This window comes from Onychostruthus taczanowskii, unplaced genomic scaffold, assembly GCF_017590055.1.
Source record: "Onychostruthus taczanowskii isolate IOZ18803 unplaced genomic scaffold, ASM1759005v1 scaffold1, whole genome shotgun sequence".
Classification (NCBI taxonomy): Eukaryota; Metazoa; Chordata; class Aves; order Passeriformes; family Passeridae; genus Onychostruthus; species Onychostruthus taczanowskii.
The window spans coordinates 34,325,365-34,347,424 of NW_024496525.1; the positions used below are offsets into that span (position 1 = coordinate 34,325,365).

At 40.7% G+C, this 22,060-nt stretch overlaps 1 protein-coding gene and 1 long non-coding RNA gene across 2 annotated transcripts; one reads left to right on the forward strand and one right to left on the reverse strand.

Annotated features, from left to right (window-relative positions):
• The first annotated feature begins 494 nt into the window (after nt 1-494).
• SGPP1 (sphingosine-1-phosphate phosphatase 1) lies at nt 495-18,701 on the forward strand. Its single transcript, XM_041398156.1, has 3 exons — nt 495-1,319; nt 11,442-11,531; nt 13,736-18,701. Exons 1-3 carry the CDS (start codon nt 726-728, stop codon nt 14,285-14,287), a joined length of 1,236 nt encoding a protein of 411 aa, XP_041254090.1. The 5' UTR covers nt 495-725; the 3' UTR covers nt 14,288-18,701.
• On the reverse strand, nt 17,828-20,080 carry LOC121332588. Its single transcript, XR_005952172.1, has 2 exons — nt 18,959-20,080; nt 17,828-18,730 (listed from the first exon to the last, which is right to left on the reverse strand). It is a non-coding gene; the product is annotated as an uncharacterized LOC121332588 (long non-coding RNA).
• Between the last annotated feature and the right edge of the window lie 1,980 nt (nt 20,081-22,060).

Sequence of the window (22,060 nt, forward strand, 5' to 3'; positions counted from 1 at the left end):
CAGCACCACGGGAGGTTTGGCTTGGATAGCAGGAAGAATTTCTTCACGGAAAGGATGGTTGGGAATGGGCTGCCTAGAGAGCTGGTGGGGTCACTGCCCCTGGAGGGACGAGAAAAGATTGGATGGGGCAATCAGTGCCATGGTCTAGTGGACAAGGCGGTGATCGGTGACAGGCTGGACTCGATGATCTCAGAGGTCTCTTCCACCGCAACTGACTCGGTGTTTCTATAACGAAGAAGAAGAAAGAGGAGGAGGAGGAGAAGAAGGAGGAAGAGGTTCCTCCACAATTCCCCGACCCACCCCACGAGCCGCCCTCCGCCGCCTCTGCCCCTCACGCTCGTGGCCGCCTCACGCCGTGCACGGCATCGCGCAATGCCGAGCTCCGATTGGCTGCGCCGCCCGTGGGGGCGGGACCGAGAGAGAGCCGCGGCCAATCCGCGCAGCGATGGGCGTTTCCCGCGGGTGGGGGAGCTGCGCGCAGGCGCGGCGGGGCGGGGCTGGCGCGGGCGTGAGGGAGGGAGGGAGCGAACGGGGCGGGCGTGAGGGAGCGAGCGGCGGGAGGCGGCGGGCGAGGCGAGGGTAGTCCCGCGGTATCCGCGGCGCCTCGCCTTCCAGCGGGTTTCTCTTCAGGGAGCGTCTCTCTTTTTCCGCGGAGCCCCCGTCCCCCTCTCCGCCCCTCAGACGAAGTCCCTCGCCGCCCTCAGCCCGCCCCCGGTCCCGCCGCTATGTCTCTCGGCCAGCGCCTGGCCGGGCTGGCCGCCCACCTGCAGGACCCGCGGAAAGTGGCCGCGTTCCAGCGGCTCTGCGGGGTGGAGGGGCCCTCGGGCTGGGCCGACGCGGAGCAGCGGGGGCCGGTGGCGAACGGTGGCCCCGCGGGCGGGCAGGCGCATCCCGCTGGGAACGGGGCCGTGCCCGGCGCGGCGGGAACCCCGCGGCGCTGGAGGAGGAGGCCGCGCCGAAACTCGCTGACGGAGGAGGAGGACGGCAGCCAGGAGTTCGCCACTCGCAGCCGCTTCCTCTACTATCTGTTCAGCCTGGGCACGGAGCTGGGCAACGAGCTCTTCTACATCCTCTTTTTCCCTTTCTGCATCTGGAATGTGGACGCCTGGCTGGGCCGGAGGCTCATCATCATCTGGGTGTGGGTGATGTACCTGGGGCAGTGCACCAAGGATGTGATCCGCTGGCCGCGTCCTGCCTCGCCGCCCGTGGTGAAGCTGGAGGTTTTCTACAACTCCGAGTATAGCATGCCCTCCACCCACGCCATGTCGGGCACCGCCATCCCCCTGGCGCTCCTGCTGCTCAGCTACGGCCGCTGGCAGGTAATGCTCCCACCTCCGTGCCCTCCTCCGTGCGCTTTCCAGCCCCGAGTGTGACGATGTGGCAGACCTGATTTCCCCTCAGGAGGGGGAGGTGGCTGAGTTTGGTTGGGAAAACGTGAGATTCGTACCTTTTTTCCTTGCCTTTTATTTTTTTTTCTCTGTGATTTAAGCGAGTGCTCAGGTAACGAGAATTGTTCTAGTAATTCTGTCTTGTGAATTTGTGCTGGTTTTGGGGATTAGCTCAGCACGCATGAAGAGGTCGGGGTAACAATCTGCGTTTTGTTCCTGTGAGGGTTTTTTTCCAGCTTGTCCATTTGCGCAAAGTTTGGATAAACATCCAATGTTTTTACAGGCATTTGGTTTTACAGAGTGAGAATTTAGTGGAGAGCCAGTAACTAAAGGGCTTCTTGTTGTCTTTGCTTCGAGTCACTTTGTAGTGTCACACAGAGTCGTAGCTTCAGTCTTTTCTTTAACGATTTTATTTTCATTAACCACAACCTGGAAATTATTCTGGTATTTGTATTTTCAGCAGGTTCTACAATCTATTAGTGTGTTCATAATTAGCAGGAACTGATAATCTGTCATGTTTTCATCACCTTCATTCATTAGAATCTCTAAAATCTGGCTGTTGCACTTGGGGTCAATAGATAAGTTAAAATAACACTGTTGATCGCCTGGTTTACGCAAGCAGTGGCATGTGCTTTGGCGCTGGTTGCTGGAAGTATGGCAACAGCAGAACTCCAAAGAAAGCACATCCAGCTCTCTAAATCACTGCACCACTTTCAGCAGTAGCTGAGAGAAGGCTTTCCCAGGTAAATGTCCAGTGCAGCGTTTTAAAGAAGTTAGGCAGTAATTAGACTCTTAAGATGTTAATGGTTACTAATCCTTACTATAATACCTGCCTGGTTTAAGTTGGATAGAAGTCATATCGATAGAGAAAACTCCGATTCTAAGCTTCGTGCAGGGGCTTAACTCTTGTCTTCCCAGTTACTGGTAACAATCACCAGTTGTCTGCTGGTGCTGCCTGACACTTTGTAGCTCTGTCTCTCTTTGTGGCATCTAGAATGGGTGACTGAAAGGAATGAGATTATTAAGGGTTAGAGTTTTTATTTGGCCTCTCTAACCAAAGATTATTTATCTATTTCTGCAAGGTGAAAATATGTGCCCAGAAGGAAGCTCTTAGGGATTCATATTTGCTAGGAAGAGGTCAAGTATTATCTGCTGGAGTTATGCAGGCATAATAATTACATATATATATATAATAATGTCATGTTTTGTGAGTGTTTGAAAGAAATATTTGAAGTTTTGCCACTGAGATGCCTAATCTCAAAGCTGTTTTTACTAAATGACCAAAATCTGTGTGTTTAATTATTGTTGTTGATTATTGCTAGTGTAGGGCTGCTGTCAGTTGGAAGAGCACACTGGATTTGTACTTCTTTGCATGTGGGAAAGCTCATTTAGCAGTGCCAGTCGACCAGCTTTGCTCAGGCTGATGCCGGGTGTGCAGAGGAGAGCCCGTCTCGATGGCCTCTGTAGGAGCAGCCAACAGGGTGTGAAATGGTGTTTTTGCCAGTGAACCCAGTTCGATCTGTGGTTTGCCAACCCTGCCTCTGCAGTCTGTGAAACACTCTGCTAATTCACTAAACTTATTTACCATGAATGCATAGTAAGAAATCATAAACATTCAGCCTTGTTGCTCGTGTAGGACTGCGCTTAAGAAATGCAGAAGCAAAGTGTTTGAGTCTTGATTTCAATTGTTTTTTCTTAGAAAACGAGTATGAATAAAAGACCTCTCTGAAACCAACTTCTGTCATTTCAAAATACTCATGTAAAAAAAATCACTTCTGATTTTTAAATTATTTCCATAAATTAATCAATAATTAACTAATGGCATGTCAAGAGTCTTTTCATTAACCTTTCTGACACTTCTGTTCTCCCTGTTTTACTTCTGTTGAAAGAGTATAGTACCTATGTGACATCTTTTTGTCATGGAAAATGGTGTTTTTCTAGAAATGGTGTTAAAAAAGACTGACCTGAAGTAATTTATCAAAGATAAAGGAGTTTTTAATATTTTTAATCAAATTCTACAAATTTACCAGTAGGTGCAGGTTGCTGGATTAAACCTGTTGGTTGAACCTCTTTCTGCATGTATTTAGTACCAAGAAGCCTTACCCAGAGCCTGATTGTGATGAGACAATATCTTGGGACTCTTGGTTCAGCAGATCATAGTGGAACGAGGCTGAGGATGAATGGAGACAGGTGTAACTCTCTGCAGGACTTTTACTCTGGAATACAGGGTTTGAGTTTGTCACTTTGAAGTTTGTACTAAACCAAAGAAAGCTCCTTTTGCTCTAAAAGATGTTACACCAATGAGGAGGGAATCTCTTTCTTGTGTGGCTTATTTGCAGTTTGCTTTCAGTGATCTATGACTTCCTGCTGTTGTGTGATAGTTCTTTTCTATCAAAGAGAATCTGTTTGAGTCTTTTTCTTGAAGAAAATAGAGAACAGAGAAAATGTGCTCCTATTTTTGTAGGTGTGGCTCAGATTGTCCATTTAAAAACAAGTTTGGATTGCAGGACGGTTTTTTCTTAACCTGTTGACTTTGTGCTTTTAAATTTTTCAATGCCTTTAAGCAATCCTGTTACAATTATTTTTACATAGTATTCAAAAGGAATTTTGACTATAAAACGAAAATACTTTCTATAAATGCAATAGTTCTATTGTTCAAGTAAAATATTTTCAGAAATAATGTATTTTAAAGATGGTTTTGGCAAATTATTACAATTAGGGAATAATCAATAAAACCGTCTTTCATACAAAAGCAAGTTACCTATTAGGATAACTTTGATAGTAGCTAACTGTTGTGTCCATTTTATCCAAATTTTTCAGTTTCTGCTTGTATTATGGGAGCTTGCCTGAAACTTTTGATTCTACTTGCGTAACCCGTGTCCATGTATTTATTTAATGTGTTACATTTCTGCAGGGGAAAACCATTTATTTCAACAACACTTCAGTAACCATGAAATATAAAGCTCATGTCAAAGACTCATGGGAATTTGGGAGTGTTATAAATGTTGATTCCCTCCCCCCCATCTCTGAAGTGCTGATACCCTGAAGGAGGAGGGCAAACATTTAAAAGACAGTGAGGTTATAGGTCTTGATACGATGAAAGAAAAAGGAACCTTTATCAAATTCGGGAAAACTTGCTTTCTTTGAAGTCATGGCAGTTTGAGCCAGGCTGGCTTATATCATGTCCCAGATGGAGTGAGGAAGAGATAGTGTGAACTGCTAATTATCCTCAAAATCTCCAAATGCTCAGGCTGAGACTAATGGAAAATGTATTTTTTATATTTTGTTTGATTACGTTGAACTGCTGATTTCAGATAGACACCAAGATGTACTTTATTAGAAACGGTCCTTGAACTGGGATGGTACCTGAATGTGTCAGAACTCTGCTGGCTTATTTTGAGGAGAAAAAAAAAATATCAGCCAGGGCATACAGAAAATTCAGAAAAATAAATATCAGAAAATAAAGAAAAATAAATATCAGCCAGGGGATACAGAAAATGAGCTTCTCTCACAGAGTTCCTCCAGGATGCAGCCTGGCTGTAGCAGTGGCTGTCTGCATTAGGAAATGATGGGTTTGCACTCCTTCCTGAGCTCTGCATTAATGAGCTCAGTGAGGAACTGCTGACTCTCACTGTAGCCACTGAGCAAACTTCAGTTGATATTCAGCAGGAGCCCAGAGCCTGGGTTGATGAGTAGCAGGCCTTTAACTATATTAACCAACGCTGATTTACCTTCTGAAGCAGCTTGTGGTGCTGAGTATGACAGCCTTGTCCTCCCTGGGTACATATCTGGCAGTGTTTGATATGCAAAGCCTGTCATCAGGACTGCCTTTCCACCCTGCTGCTAATGGTGACCTGGATAAACACCACCTGCAGTAGGTGCATCTCTTCTCCAGTGGCCTCTCTGATGCAGTTTTCATTTACAGTTTTCATTTACTCAGCACTCTTTTGACTCTCTGTGGCACTGCTTGTGTAACACTCCTGTGTGGTACCACGTGAAACTCCCTTCCAGAAATCTTTCATCTGCACTGTGACTTTCATCAGCCAAGGCTGGTGAATGTAATTACATGAGATGGGTTTGACAGGATCTGTATTGGGATTTCAGGGAGATCTGCATTGCTCTGTGGTTCTGACTGACCCCTACTGAAGATTACCTCTAGAATTTTCTGCTTGCTCTTTCATTTCAAAAGGCTAAACTCTCTGATCCGTGCTGGAAATAGGGAATAATTGGTTATTGGGTATGAATAAACAGCCTAATCACAGCAGTGTTGTAGTGAGAATTTTGCAGAAAGGTGCACACCCTTGTTTTAAATGTCTGTCCTTGGTGAAAGGCTTGCATTTTCAGTAAGACTGATGTAGTGATAAACTGGAAGCTGCACGTAGAAAGCCATCTCTTACATACAGAGTCTGTGTGCAGGGGCAAGTGCAGTCCCTTCAGAAAGAGACACATCACCCCTTAGAGAAGCCCAAATGGGCCTTTGGCTAAAATACCAAAATGCTGGGAAGAAATGTTGGCAAAGAGATGTGTGCATGCTTGTCTAATTGGTCTTCTTGAGCATGTTTCCTAAACAGTCAAACAAAAACTCTTCTGACATGGGAAGCACAGCTGAAGGGATGATCTGAAAACACAGAATTACCCACACAATGATTTGAGAGAGAGATGGGAATTTGGAGGGTCAGCACTGGCCTTGTCTTGTGTGTATGAGATGTAAGGTATTCTGAGGGCCATATTTATGCCTGTAGTTTGCTTGTAAAGAAAATGAAAAAAAGTTGGTTTTTGCAGGTGTTAGAAGTTTAAAAAGAGCACAGCCAGTTCTGACAAATGTCACTCAGGAATCTCTGCCAGAGGAGTACAACAACCTGTCTCATTAGACTGTGTTGATTGTCATTAAATGTATTTTTCAGTTTTGCCTAAGCAAATCTTTAATTAATGTAAAGGGTCTTGGGAGAAAACATGTAAAAACAAATGCTCTGAGGTTGGATACAGAGTTTTTGATGAAAAGGTATTCAAGGGAAATACTTCTCAGGCAGTTTCTTTTTCTTGGTGCATTGTACACATGTAAATGCACTCCTTGTTCTTTAAATAGGGTGTGCTGATTAAACTGAGAAAACATTATTTTGCAGAAAAAATGTAGTTTTAGGTACTGGGGCATAAACAGAGCAAGCCATAAGTAATTCTTCCTAGCTTTGTTCAGAGGGGGATTATTTTTTTCATAACTGCAATGAAAAGAAATAACAAGCTAATTCCCATTGTTACTCCTTAATTTCTTTTCAGATTAGGTGTAGCAGAAAATTAAATGTTTTAACTTCCTTCAGGACTGGCATTGAAAACTTTATCTTGGAATTTTAAAAAGAGTTCTTGTAGTGACATGTAACACTGAGGTCCTTATGTCTCTTGGTATTAATGTTGGTCAGTGCCAGAGAAAAGAGAAAATAATTGATAAATGTAGCTTAACCAGTGGTATTTACCACCTGGCCCATTTGAAAGAAAAAGTTTAATTTTCCTAAAATGACTGATTGGCCTCTCTTTTCTAACAATCCTCTTCTCCCTTTTCTTCTGCTCCCTTCACAAAATCATTTTTGTGTCCCATAAGCATTGATTATAGTTTTTTATATGACTATTGCCAGTACACGGCCCAAATACCTTATTAAAAGCCTGGTGCTGCAACTGCTGCTTGGATTCTTTCAGTGAACTGTAGCTCAAAATAATTGTCTCAAACTCAAGTTGAACTTATGAGTTATGATAATGATTAAAAAAAATCATTGAATACTGTAGAACATGGAAAATATTAGAAAGCTACTTTGGAATCATTTGTGGGTGCTGGAAACTTCTCTGGTGCAGAATGTGCTTTAAAAAGGTAAAGAAGTGAGCATTTAGTGTCTTTTAATAATGTTCCCTTATGAAAGAAGGAATTTTTTTTGACCTAGGTCAAAGCTTTTAGGACAGATTGTTTCCTTATAAGCATTTTTAAACAATGGTTATGTTATTAAGACTCTTGGCAAAAAGATCAAGGAGCGGGAGGAGGATAGGGGAGGGTTTTGTGTGTAGTCCAGTCAGAGGTTTGAAAACCTGTTTTGGAGGATGTAGTGGAATTTTCTATAGAATGGGAGGTTTCTTTTAAAAATATAGGACATAAAATTCTCAAAGGCTTACTGAGAGTGGTTTCACTGCTGTTTTACAAACATGAATTTAATTAAATTTCTTCAATCAAAACAATATTCTGGATATGGGAACAAAATTGGGATCTGAAACATAATGAGTAGTTTATTCAGTCAGCTTTATCCCTAGCTTTACCTTAATAGGTAAAGTTAAGAAATCAATTAACTTTCTTAAATTTTTTTTTAAAAATAACATGCTTATTGGTTTGGGTTTTTTTAAATTTATAAAAAAGAAAGCAGTTAAAAATGCAGTTAAAAAAAACCCCGCACTCAGAATTGTTGAGGTGGTATGTTGGCTATAGGGAAGCATAAGGATATACATGAGATGGCCTTAAATGAGGGTTTGAGATGTTTGTGTCCAAAATGGGCTGCTCCTGAATATCTGATTGAAAGTGACACCAGGCGTGGTCAAGATTGATGATCCATCAATTCTTTTATCAAAAGCAGCAAGCTGAGAGAAGGAAATCTGGTTTCTATGTCTGCCTCTCCCAGCTGTGATCTCTGACAACCTTCCACACCCTCATCTGGAAGGACATGTGATGCCAGTCTGCCTTCTGATGCCCAAAGGAGTAAACAGTGCATCGGGGAAGGGGGCAGCAGTAAACTTGTGATCTTTTGTCCTTTGTGCCTCTACAGGTCTGATCTGGCATGCCAGGAACCATGGGACTAAAACTGCTGGAATTCAGCTGTCTTGCTTAATATCTCTCATTTAAGTAGAGACCCGAGTCAACACAATAAAAAGTGCTTTTGACTTTCTTCCCTGAACACTTGATATAAGTTTATTTTCAAATTTTCACATTACTCTTTCATAAAATGTGCCTGTTTTTAAGTAGAAAACCTAGTAAAAACTGGTTTTTTCCCTTTCTTTGTATATTCATTTATGATTTGGAGAGGAGATTTTTGAAATCCATTATCATAAAACAGTATTATTACAAGGCTTGCTGGTACCTCAGCCTTGCAGGCAACAATTTGGAGGTAAGTTTATGGCATCAGCTTTTTTTACAAGGATCCAGGTGATGTCCCTGTTGGTGGTATGACTCGGCATGCTGCTGAGCTCAGAGGTGTGTGGGAGTGCTAGTATTCTCCTTCAGTCACCTTGTGCACTTAGCCCTGCGTGTGAGAACCAAATACATGCTTGTCTCACCACCTCAGGGCAGATCTGAAGCAGGTGCTACCAGTTTGGTGTTCTGGGAATTCTCGAACCCAGTGGCTGCTTTAAAAGATGGGAGTTAAAACAGGCTGAGGAGGACCCAGGGTGCTGTGCTTCATTTGTGATCAGTGCTTAAAAGGTGCCTGTAAGAAAGATGGGAGCCAGCTCCTGTGGGCTGCTTGTGATAGGAGAAGGGGTGATGGTTCTAAACTGAACGAGGGTTAATTTACATCAGATGCAGGGAAGAAGTTTTGTAGCTGGTGAAACATTGGCACAGGTTGCCCAGAGAGGAGATGGATGCCCCATCCCTGGAAACATTCAGGGCCTGGTTGGATGGGGCTCTAAGCAGCCTCTTCTAGTTGAAGATGTTCAAGTTATTCTGTTATGTTTTGCTACTGAGAAACTAAGCTATCCCATGTTCTCAGATGGTTTTAAGGGGTATTTATTCAGAATTAGAGTGAGATATGACAGAGCCATATAATCTTTCCAAAACATTCTTCAGAGCTGGAACTTGTTTCTTTCTTACTCAAACACCCCTCCCCTGTGACTTCCCTGACAGAAAGCATTTCTTCTTTTATTTTCAGAATTATTGTAGTCTGCCTGCTGTTTACAATCACCTGCTCAGGACTCTTAAAACCAGACTTCTCACCTAACTATTTTCTTCGTACTCCTTATTCTCAGGATTTTGCAGTTTAGCTGCTCTAACCTCTTCCCTCCCCCAATCCCTCTTACCCACAGTGTCATGAGCAGCTGCTGAGCCCTGCTGAGCCTGGCACTTCATTCATCTTCCTGCTAAAGCTCCAGCCTCTCTTTCTGCCAGATACTGCAGAAACAGGACAAGTCAGTATTAGAGAAAAGCCTTACCCCTGATTGGGCTCTGAAAGCACAAAAGATGTGTGTCAGGTGACAAGGATGGACATAGGGTATCAAGTGATGGCCAAAGAGTTTGAAACTCGAAGCTGCTCTTTGCTTCAGAGGCCCCAGGGCACACAGAGCGCTTCTGCTGGGGGAGTCCTGTGCGAGGGAGGGCGTTTGGGAATGCTGCAGGCAGCATTCCTCCCACCCTGAGACCAGTGGCAGAGGGAGAAGCACAGTGGGGCAGAGGGATGTGGCTGCACGTGTAAGGTACCACAAGGGCTGCTTTTGTGGCTGCTGTAGCAATGTTGGTATCTGGTAACTCTGCAATCCTGTGTGAGAGTGACAGAGTTACTGGTGCATTGCCCGGGATGAGCAGAGTTCTGAAAGGCAGGAAACTGAGTTTGTTCCTTCATCATTGCAGTCAGAAATGAGTCACAAGTACACAGTTCTGTTTAGATCCAGTTTGTAGATGAATGTGGTAGAAGCAAAGACAAATGTTGATACAGGAAGTAGAGTTTAGTCTAGATGGAACATAGCTATGAGCTGGGTGTTTAGTATTTATTTTAATATGAAATCTGCTTCTTATGTGAAACATAAGCTTCCTGATTTTCTCTTAGTTTGAGAATGTTATTTTAGTTTTGTCATGCCAACATAGTCCTGGAGTTGAGAATTCAGTCAAGGCTGGAAAAATGCAGAAGAGTGATAATCCTATCTCAAACCTTTTACAGAAAGACTGATTTTGAAATTTACCAATCTGTTAAGTGGCCTTCACAGAGGACACAGAACTTCCTCCAGTAATTTTAAAGATATTTTCTCAAATTTGTTGGATATTCTACCCTTCAGGTTACCTATAAAAGGAACAAGGGAAAGGGCAAGAAAACTGCCTGTAGATTTTGTTCCTAGGTTTGAGTACATCTAGGCTGCCTGTTTATATTGAACATGTTTATTGTAGGAAGAGAAGCAATTTTGGAAACTTGCCATTTTATCTTGTGACTGGGTCTTTTATAGAATAGTGGCAAAAAAGGAAACTGTATCCTGTGTTGTATGACATTTTGCAGTAGTGGGCAAAATATTTCTTACTGTGCTGTAATATGTAAATTAGCATAGTTTTGTCCAAAATCTGACAAAGTTAAAAAGTGTTTCTCTACATGATATCTGCTTATTACAGCAAAGTATTTTATTTCTTCCTGGTAAACAGTCCTTATTAATTAAAAAAATGTGAGAAGGCAAAAATAATTGTAAGTAATTATTTGATTATTTTTGTTTAACAAATGTGGCTTGCAGGAGGAAATTTATGTGGGTTTGGAAAGAACAGAAAAGATTACTGTTTTAGGAGTTTCATGCTGATGCCCAGATATTGAGTCAACGACTGCAGAAGCCCTAAAACAAAGAATTGAGGAAGGAATTGAATTTCTTTGTAATTTTGTTATGAGTTCCTCCTTTTCAGGAAAAAAAGTGAAGCCACTCGATTTTGCCTGGGTAATTGCTAACAATACAAGTAGGTGGTGGAGCTGCTTCACCCGGTGTAAAACTGTTGCACAGTTTAACACACTTGTCACTGCCTATGTGGTCAGTTTGGGATATCAAAGTGTGGCAAGACAACTGCTACAGAGGTTGATACATTTCTTACTGTTTTGAAAAAGTCTGGTCAAAGCACTGAAATTCATGTATCTTGAATGCAAAGGAGATGGGGAAGGTTGAAAGCTTGACTTAACTTTATGAAAAGGTGCTCTGCTAGGCCTGTGGAGGCTAGGGCAAAGAAAAGGGTAAGCATCAGTGGCATTAATTGGATTTAATTATAGAATATTCACAGAGTGATTTTTTTTCTTTTTTTTTTTTCTTTTTTTTAAATTCTAATATGGTTTCTGCATTTTTCTTCCCTACCAGTATCCCCTTGTGTTTGGACTGATCCTGGCATTCTGCTGGTGTTCTTTGGTTTGCTGTAGTCGAATTTATATGGGAATGCATTCAATTTTGGTAAGAAAATAATCTACTACTGAACTTCTGTTATAATCTTGTTCTCATTTTATAAACTTCCATCACATTGAAGGTTTTACAGTGCAATAATTATATACAGATGTATTTTTTGTAATGTCCTACCATACAGAAACAGAAGACTTATACATTTCTTCAGCACAGAAATAGATAAACTAGCTAAAAGTGGCTCTCATGCTAAACTTATACTTGTCTTTTATAAACTTCATCCACAGTTGAAACCTAAAAGGTGTTTAATGTCATTTTTTAGTGCAGAAATTGATGACTGCTCTAAAGTGTAGAGTAAATTTTCCTCTACAGAGTAGAAATCATTTTGCAGAATGAGGAAGTGGCTGTTAAAGTTCACTCCATGTCAGCTGCTCAGGCCATGTGCATTTTGGTGTGCCACTCTGCATGCTGGAGTTTCATTTACCAGAGTTTTTAAAACCAGGTAACTAAGTTGTCATCTTTGAAAAACAAACTTTTTATTAAACGGATTAAAATTCTCCAAACTGAAACACAAGTGTATGCAATGTAGAAATGAGAAAACAAGAAGAAAGTGGTAATTGCAATGCAAGACCACTTATGAGAGTGGCTAAAGATGTTTATGAGTATCATGTGCTAGAAGAAAAGCTAACAGACAGAAAAGGGTAAGCCTGGTAGGGAGTAGAAAAGCTGGTAGATGAACATAGTGTAAAAGGAGCATGGGAAAATAAGGCAGCTCAGAAAAATGAAATGACATTTTTGCATCAGTAGTTAGAAGGCTTTCCAATCTAAAACCACTCTGCTAAGGATGATGTGATGGACTGATGTTCAGCTGACACAAAATCTCATAGAACAAAGTTGTGCCACAAATAGTGGGCAAGCAGACAGAGCTATTTTGCAGTTTCACATCTCAGTCTGCAGAGTCTGAGGGAATACAGTTCACCATGTGGTGCCTGCAATATACATCAACCACAGTGCCTAGGTTTGGGGGGAATAGGTGACAAATACAGCAGAAAGGTTTTTTTGTTGCTTCTGAAATGAACAAGTCTGATGTTTATATCAGTCAATTTTATTAGAGCTTTTATCAAGCTTTCAATTAGTGGAAGCAAATAAAAAATGATTCATTGATGCTGGAGCAATACAGACTCTGCTGATTGAAGTCCCTCCTCCTGGCTCATGTGGAAGAGCTGATAAGCATGAAAATGAAGGCAGTCTGCTTTGTAGTGCTTGGATTGCACAAATTCTTCATTAACAATCAAAGGTGACAAAAGTAGCAGAGAGTTCCATGCAACTGAGTGATCAGTCAACAGTTAACTGAAATTTAATGCTGAAGTAAAAAAATCATTGGGTACCCTTTTCACTAAGAAAAGACCTTTAAAAACAATAGTAACACTGCAAATCAGTTGGGAAGCCACAGAGGTTATCTCTTCCTCTCCTTTAATATTTGGAAACAGTTCCCATTATTCCAGCATTGTTAATTCTGAAGCAGGAGTGAAAGCTGAAGCTGCTCTAGTGCCTGACTGCAGTGGTCCTTGACTGCTGCACCAGCTGCTGCTGCTGCTGCCAGCGTTGGGTGTGTTGGCACCCAGGCCCTCAGAGCCACTGTTGAGCTGTTTCAGCAAACTTAAGTTGGCAGAACATACTTAGCTGAGCTGGATTTGTGCTGACTGTAGGTTGGAATGCCCTGGCCCTGGACAGGGACCAGTGTTGCCAGCAGAGAAAATCATAGAAGAATCACAGAATAGTTTTGGCCTGGAAGAGGCCTTTAAAGATTATCTAGTCAGAGCCTTATCCAACCTGACCTTGTATGTTTCCAGAGACAGGGCATCCACCACCTCTCTGAGCAACCTGTACCAGTGCCTCACTGGAAAAAAAGTCTTTCTTATTCCAGTCTGAATCTCCCCTTTTTTAGTTTAAAACCATCACCCCTTGCCCTGTTGCAACAGGCCTTACTAAAAAGTCCAGACCTGCAATTTGAGTGAAAGATCCTTTGATCATAACTTCATTCATGATCTGGTCAGGATGCAGATGATTTGTTAATAGGTGATCAAATGCATTTCCTTACCTTATGTTTAACATAAGAAAGATTTAATCCTGTAAAAGGTAAAATATGGGAATCCACAAGTTGCTTTTAACACTACAGCAGCTAGGCTTGAATTCTTGTTAATGCAACTTGAGGGCTTTTTTAAAAAACACCGAAACCATCTCTTTCTCTTCAACAGGACGTCATTGCTGGATTTCTGTATGCTATTCTTATCCTGGTTATCTTCCATCCACTTGTGGACCTGATTGACAACTTCAACTTAACTTACAAATATGCACCTTTAATTATCATCAGTCTCCACTTGGCCCTGGGCATCTTCTCTTTCACCCTGGACACGTGGAGCACGTCGCGAGGAGACACAGCTCAGATCCTGGGCTGCGGTGCCGGCGTGGCCTGCGGCTCTCACGTCAACTACATCCTGGCTCTGCAGCTGGATCCTCCTCCCCACACCTTGCCCTTGTCCCTGTCCTCCCTCACCGTGACTGTGTTTGGAAAAGCCATCCTGCGCTTGCTGATCGGAGTCATCGTTCTGTTGTTAACAAAAGTGGCCATGAAGAAAGCCACGATTCCTCTGGCCTGTAAAATATTCCGCATCCCACAGGGCGACGTGCGGAGAGCCAGGCAGCGCATGGAGGTGGAGCTGCCCTACCGCTATATCACCTACGGAATGGTGGGCTTCTCCCTCATGTTCATTGTTCCTTGCCTCTTCCATTTCATTGGTCTTTCCTGATGCAGTTTGATCACTTTGGGTAGGGAGAACTGAGCTAGTTGCTTTTTGAAAAGGTGCACTAGTTTGCTAAGGGAAGGCCAGCCAGCTTGGCTTTAGCAGGGTCTTCCTATTAACAGCAATACAAAGCAAGCAAAGCATTTAAAGGGCTTTGCACATCTCTGGGGATGGTTTAGGGCCAGCAGTCAAGCATCAGTCCAGGAGAAGTGCTGACCTCTGTAAATGCTGTTTTTTGGACTTATTGCTGTAACCAAGTTGGTGTGTGTGTGTGATGCAGTGAATGTATCTGGGATGGCTGCCAGGCTGTACCTGTGTACACTGACACCTTAGCAGGTGTGTCTGACAGCTGATCAGAAGGCTTCATTCATGATCTGTTTGCCATTTCACGGTAATTAATTCAAGTTGTTGGACCATAAACTGTTACATTTGCTTTCTTCTATTCTTTCCTGAAGTCCTGCTTCAAGGTATTTCAACTAATAGGTATTTTTAAAGGACCAAACTTGTAATGAGGTTGAATTTTTCTAAATAAACAAGCCTTTTGCTTTGGCCCCATTTGCAGAGAAAAATGTCTGGATTAGCATTGGTAGATATCACTAGAGTATATATAATTCAGGTACTGTATTTTATGGTTTAATAACTGTGCCTTTCTGTTGCTAAATTAAGAAATGCCATATATACTGTGATGTAAAAATGCCTAATTTTATGGAAAATCTTACGTAATTAGGCAGATATTAAAAAATGTTAATTGTCCATGTTGCTGACATGGTCCAGGTTAACCAGAATGCTCAGAATTTCCTGATCAAAATTGCATAAATGAAATGACCCAGGAATTGTGTCCTTGAGCTCAAGATATTGTAAATGAATAATAGTCCCTTTTGTAAGTATTTTTAATGTGTATTGTAAGTTACTGCAAGAGGATATATTTTTCTGGAGATTGTTTATACAGTGGATGGATATTCAAAATTAATTATTTAAACATATAAACAATAAAAGCACCCCATTCTGCAAAGAAATGGGCTTCACTTATTATTCCAAACTAATCTAGAAGGACCACTGCTTTTAGGTATTTGGTTAGAAAATATTATACTTATTCTAGAAAAATCTGTATTTTTATGCATTAGCATACTATATTTAAAGGTGATAATCACTTTTACCCAATTTAGTTATAAGACAATGTAACAGTTAAACTTTTAATCATTCTGATTGACAGATTGTGAGCAGTCAAGACAGTACGGTCAATGCATGAACAGTTTGTGATGTCTAAATTTGGCAGGATTTTATTATGTGCTTTTCAGCTTTTCATGATCCTTTTCCCTTCAAGTGTAATTTCATGTGCCTTTTTTCTGTTTCCTTTTGTCTTGTTCATGTGTTGCCTGATCTGTTCTTTCCATGTCAGGAACACTGCAGGAAGCGCTGTCTTAGTGTCTGAGCAGACACAAATTAATTAATTTAGTATTGTACTTGTTTTTCAGGAAAAGCATCATTTGGTTGGGAAATATGGTGATTAGATAGAATACAAAGCCTACATTTTTTGTAAGCAGTATTTGGTTTTAGAAGGTTTTCTGTGTTGGAGATGATATCTCTAAGCTGTTAATATGTAGATTGACAAAATTAACTTCACTTGCTTTGAAGCAGACGAGGTTTATGGTACGCTGGCACTGGATGATGTGAAAAACTCAACTTTTCTGGTGCATTTCTGCTGTTCATCCTGAATGCACTGCTATGAATGTATCAAACTGAGGTATTCAGACCCGAGAGTGTGTTAACTTCCACAGCTGAAAAGATCTTACCCAGTAGAAAATGGTTAGCTTGTTTCAGTGTCTATTTCTGGATTTGATTTTTGTCTGTTCCTCTTTAGCAGTTCAATGCAGAATGTGCAGCAAAAGGTGAATTGGTTTCTGAGGTTTTGAGAGTGGGATTTCCACTGATTTGGCTTCGCAAACCAAGATAGCCATTAAATAAATAGCTGGGAGAATGTACACAAAATGCCTTATGCTTAAAGCCCTAAGCAACTGGTGTAGTTTCAATGATATTTAGTTAGTCTGAAGACTGTTAAAAATAATAGGATAACTTTCTCTGAAATTTAGGGCATATTCTTCTTAAATATCATAGCTTTACAGTTTATAGCAAAAAATGTTTAAATTCTAGCACAGGAAAGGTAGTGAGCAAAACTAATTTTTTAAGGTACATATTGGACTTGTAGAAACTGCAAGTTTACATCACAAAGAGCATAATTAAAGCTGTATTTTCTAGCTGTGCTTGCTCTCTTGTAGTATTAATGGAACATGAAATGTACTGTGGAGGACCTGGAAGGGGTGAAAAAGATCACACAGAGCTTTCAACAGGCTAAGGAAAATTGCACTGTAGCTTATTCTACTGTCATAAATTTATTTTTTATGTTTTTATACAGTACATTGTGTAAGCTCAAAATGTCATGTTCCATATACCACTACCCAGGACATGTCCATCAGAATGTCTGGACAGCACCTTCAGCAATTACTTCACTGAAGTTTACATGAGAAAAAGTTCTACTGTTCTATTTTCATGTTTTATAAGAGGTTAGGCTTCAGATGGCAGTTAGCACAAAATGTGATGCAACATGAATACCTTTAGAGGATAAAGAATTACAGACATGCAAATGCTTAAAAATCCAAGTAAAGTATTTGTACTGTTGTATAATTTTGTTTTCTGATAAGCTAAGATTCCTTGGAATTGGGCAGAACAAAGCAGCAGGTAAAACTAGAGCACTTTCTTTGCCCTAATCTATTCTTAGAGTTAAACATGAAAAATGTTTCTAGTCTGAGCACCAGCTGGTACCAAATACTTTATAAATAAGTTAACATAGCTTTAAGAGGTAGTGAAATGTCTTTCCAGAAGGAAAAATGCTTGAAACCCTTTATGACATGGTGCAAAAACATCCTGCTTGTGGACTCCCTCAGTCCCAGAGAGAAATACTACTTCATAGAACCAGGTATAAATGCACATTTGTCACAAAAAGCTGCAGGCTAAATTTGCCTTTTTTAATTATTGTATGAAATAAACCTTTAAACAGGCAGGTAGAGAGCAGTTTGACACAAAATTCTCTTTTCCAAGAGGCTGAAGAGATGCAAATTAGTCTGAGACTGCCTTAAACATAGGAGCAGGACTGTTTCTGGCCTGGCCCTCACTGAGAACTGACATGTGCATCTTGGGTGAGTTTTAGAATCTGTTATTTTGGAAAAATGTTTCATGTTTATAAAAAAGCATTGCTTTTGCTTTTTCCTGTGTGATCACCTGTGAAGCTGTTGGGTCTCTGAGCAGGAGGTGGAGGAGCCACTTGAAGGTAAATTGGCAAACCAAAGGGAGTTGGGTTTTATTTATTTATTTGGAATTTTTTAAGGTTATGTACAGCATTTCTCCTGGAAAGAAAAACCAAACAAAGATGCATTTCTTTTAAAATGGCATCTCCAAATGTGATATGTGGCTTTTGTGTTGTTTGTTTTTTTTTTCTTACCAGAACAGTGTTAAATTGTCTGGCTATTAGAAGCTAATATGTTTTCCTTTGTTTGTTGGTTTTGTTTTTTTTTTTTTTTTTTTTTTAATTACTGCTCTCAGTATTTTTACTCCATTTTTTGCTTATTTCTGAGACAGTGTCCAGAACTTCTGTAAACAATTGCTACTTATGTGAAGATTGTAATTTTGAACTTGTAAATAATTAGGGGTTGTTACTTGCAAAAATATATAAAAACAAATACTTGCATGCTGTAAGTAAACACATCTGTTGTGCTTAAAGTTGTTTCTGTTTCAGTATTCGCTTTCTCAATAAAAACCCCAGTTTTCACACACAGTACAGAAGATATTAAATAATTCAATGGCATGAAGGGGCTTTGCTGTCAAACCCCTGCTAACTTAGCTGGGAGTTCTGCACTTGGTTCCTTCCACACGAGGCTGAGAATGAAGCTGAAGGGCAAGGCCGTCCTGACTGTGAGCAGGCTCAGTGAGTGTGAAGTGACTCAGCTCTAAATGTGACAGCCTTGCTTTTGGGGGATTTTCCTTGTTAAAATCACTCTTAGCCCTGTTTTTACAAGATTGCTAAAGGGCTCAACTTGGAAGTCCATTCTCTGTAGGTGGAACTGGCTGCACATTTCTAACACTTGCCCTCTGTACCATAATTCCTTGAATGAAGAGACCCCAGAATAAAGTCAGTAGATAAAATGAGAGGAGCACTGGCTTCTTGGGGTATTGTGACTCAACTTACTGTAACTGGTTCTTGAGTGGCCCTTTGGTCTAAAGTAGAATGTTTGCTGGTTATAAAATTTATTTCTGTATTCTACAAACAACTTTGAGGAATCTTAACTTTTTTGTGGCAGGAAGTTGAATGACTTCTTGCCAGACTTCATTCTACAGGAAAACTTAAGTGGCCTTTTGTTTCAGAAAAAAATTATATAAGCCTGTTTTAAAATTTACCTTGGGGTATTGTGACTCAACTTACTGGTTCTTGAGTGGCTCTTTGGTCTGAAGTAGAATGTTTGCTGGTTATAAAATTTATTTCTGTATTCTACAAACGACTTTGAGGAATCTTAACTTTTTTGTGGCAGGAAGTTGAATGACTTCTTGCCAGACTTCATTCTACAGGAAAACTTAAGTGGCCTTTTGTTTCAGAAAAAAATTATATAAGCCTGTTTTAAAATTTACTGCAAATGATATATTTGTCAAATTGATAGATGAATTGGGTCACTAACATAGTTTTTCTTGCAATACTGAATAAAGGCAATGAAAGCCGAATTTAGAAACAAAATGTGATATTGTGTGGCAGAGAGGATAAAGCACTTTAGGTGTTCTCTGGAAAGCAAGTATCACATGCTGGTTTTGAAGCAAATTTAGCCATGCATTAGAAAAATTTCTTTGCACTCCATTCTGCACCAGAAATTATTTGCAGCTTGGTAGGAGGCCTTATAAGAAAAGAAAGGAAAGCAGGGTGTGCTTGCAGTGTATGATCAGTAACTGTTCCTGTAGGATCAGAGGAGAAGAGGGGGTACATGGGATAACAGTACCTTAGAGATACTGACTAGTAAATGTAAATCACATCAAGTTGGAGAATTTTATTCATCACTGAACTTTGACTAAATTAGTCACTAAATTTTCCAACTAGTTTATTTTTGTTAGAAAGTGTAATGAAAGATAAGAGTGGTATTACTGAAATGGAAATTAGCTCTTAAGACAATTCTATATGACTAAAGTATCAAAACTGAAAAAGATCAGTTCAGGAGAAAGTAATGGGAACAGTCAGAGTCGAGTCTGAGGGGGATTTTGTATTAAACTTGATGCACTTAAAAATTATGCCAAAATTTGGCCTACACTTGATTTATATGAAATCTGTAGTACAATATATATACCTATATATATATATAAAATATTGTGTATTGGAGCTTAATTTTTTTTTATGTATAGGTTTTTTTCCTGTTAACTGCATTCCCTGATAAAAGGAAGTTGACAAAATACAAACCAGCATTGTCTGTGTAAGGTAAGGCTGTAACCCAGTCTCTCAACCTCTTGGAGAACTTGATTTAAAAAAAAAAAAACCCAAACAGTTGAGATGCAAGCCCCAAGTTAGTTGAGGATCACATAATGTTTGCTGTATAATAGTGTACAACTGATGTTTTAAAAATTAATACATCAGCACTTTGTTTTACTGTTGTTAATGATTTTGTACTCGTTGTACATTTTCTGAGTTGTCAATTAATACTTAAGCTTACATTGACTGGTAACTGAAGTGTCTAACTTCACCTGCAGTGTGTGGGTAATAAACTCCTGTTGGATTCAGTTGTGTTATTGTCTTTATTCCTTCTGGTGCTCAGGGACAAGATTTGAGTTTGTGGATGGATTCAATCCCCAAAGTTTGTTTTCTACAAGTTCTTTTCCCCTTATATGTGTAAGGCTGTTTGATGCAGTAGCTTAGCAAGCATAAGCAGAAAATACATTCTGCTTCCGTGTCAGTTGAAAAATTACCTTGAAATATTTAACCCAGCATGTTTTTCCATCTCTCCTGGTATGCCAGTAGCCATACGTGGGTGAGAATTCTTGCTGTAGAGAGTTCAGTCCTGGTGGCTAATCAAACCTGCAACTGCCTTGGGAAGTTTGCCAAAATAATGCCTGTAATGAAGAATTCCTTTGCAATTGCTTACCTCATGCTGTTAGGCAAAGGGATGTAATCATGTTTGCCTCGTATAGAATGATTAAATTTCAGAACATGATGACCCAGATTTCTACTAACATGCAAAGATTTTTGAACTGGAAATTCAGGGATGCTGTTTCCCATGCTTCACTGTGTGCAGCAGGTACTTTAATAATTTGGTTTTGGTGATTTACTGTTTGCAGCATTATTCATGCTGTAATGGCTCCTGATTGCTTAGTGGTTATTGCTGTGGACTGCAGTACATCAGCTGCAGATGCTGAAACCCTAAATTAAATAAAGCTTTTACTCAAATTGACACTTTCAGCTTTAAGAGTGAGAATATTTTATCTGATGTGATGTTTATGGGACATAATACTTTCTCTGATCATTTTAAATAAGGTTTGAAGGTGGAAAAAGTTGCTAATCTCTAAGACAGTGGTAAAAGCACAGAGTCAACAGCTCTGGCACTCAGAGTGATTTCCCAGCGATGGTAATTAGCACTGCACTGTGCTTGCCTTGCAGCAGCACTTCAGTTCTTTCCTGATGCACTGGCTGTGTGTCAGTGTTGGTATTGTGTCTAGACTTCAGGCTGACTAACCTCACTAACCTACAGCTGAGAGAAAAATAATAAATGCTTCAGGCCAGGTTGGCTCTTTACACTTAGTGACCTGTTTGGGCACCTTTTTTAAACCTCTGGTCGCCAGGTTTTCTTTCTTGTCAATGCAAATAAATGACTATTTTAGAATTTATATACATGACACTTCAGTAGTTATGCAAGAACCCTGTTCTAGGATCAAGAGTTCTGGAATACACAAATGATACAGTGGCCTAGGGCTCGACTTGGGCTTTTGGGGACCAGCCTTCTGTAAGGGATCTTGGTGTCCATCTGTCTCAGTTGGGGTAAGGAGATCAGATGCTGAAGCAAAAATAAAGATGGTACCCTCCCAACAAAAACCTGTACAGCCTGTGGGATCTGGCAAATCTTCCTTCTCAAGAAATTGCCCCTCCCAAAAGGCAGATCTGAGCTGCTTTACAATGCATGCCTTTTGCATTCAGGAGTCTCACACGTGGGAGGGTTGACTCAGGTTCTTGGGAAAAGCCAGCAGGAAGGTAATGCTCAAGCTTGGCTCCACTGTTTTGCCTCTGTACAAGTACAGGAAAAAGTGAGCATGCACTGGGTGAACTGTGCACTTCAGCTGCCCTCTGCTACCTCTGAGGTGGGAGGAAGGCTCCTGCTCTGGTGCTCAGCTTGATCTTTTGGCTTCAGGGAAGAATCTGGAATTCTTGCCACTAACAAAACTGACAGTAAAAAACCATCAAACTTCAATATGTACACCCCTAGCAGGCCTGTTCAGATAGTGAGGATGACCAGGAAAACAGAAATACCTGTCTGCAGTCTGTTTTCCTACCTGAATGTGCCTAGAACATCCACTCAGCTTCTTGGGGACAGCTACAGGAAACAGGGAGGCTGAGGAGGAGCCCTCAGCGCATGGCCCAGGTTTTTGCTTTCATCAGGATCCACTATAAAATCCTAACCTGGCCCCCTGTGCAGGTATGAGAAACTGTGAGCACTGTTCTGACCTCAGTATTATTAAAATTAAGGATTGCTGTAGCAAAGAGAT

Coding starts and splice junctions, on each gene's coding strand:
- SGPP1 (XM_041398156.1), top strand. CDS start 726: ATGTCTCTCGGCCAGCGCCTGGCCGGGCTGGCCGCCCACCTGCAGGAC. Junction 1,320..11,441: donor TCAGCTACGGCCGCTGGCAG/GTAATGCTCCCA, acceptor CTTCCCTACCAG/TATCCCCTTGTGTTTGGACT. Junction 11,532..13,735: donor TGGGAATGCATTCAATTTTG/GTAAGAAAATAA, acceptor TCTCTTCAACAG/GACGTCATTGCTGGATTTCT.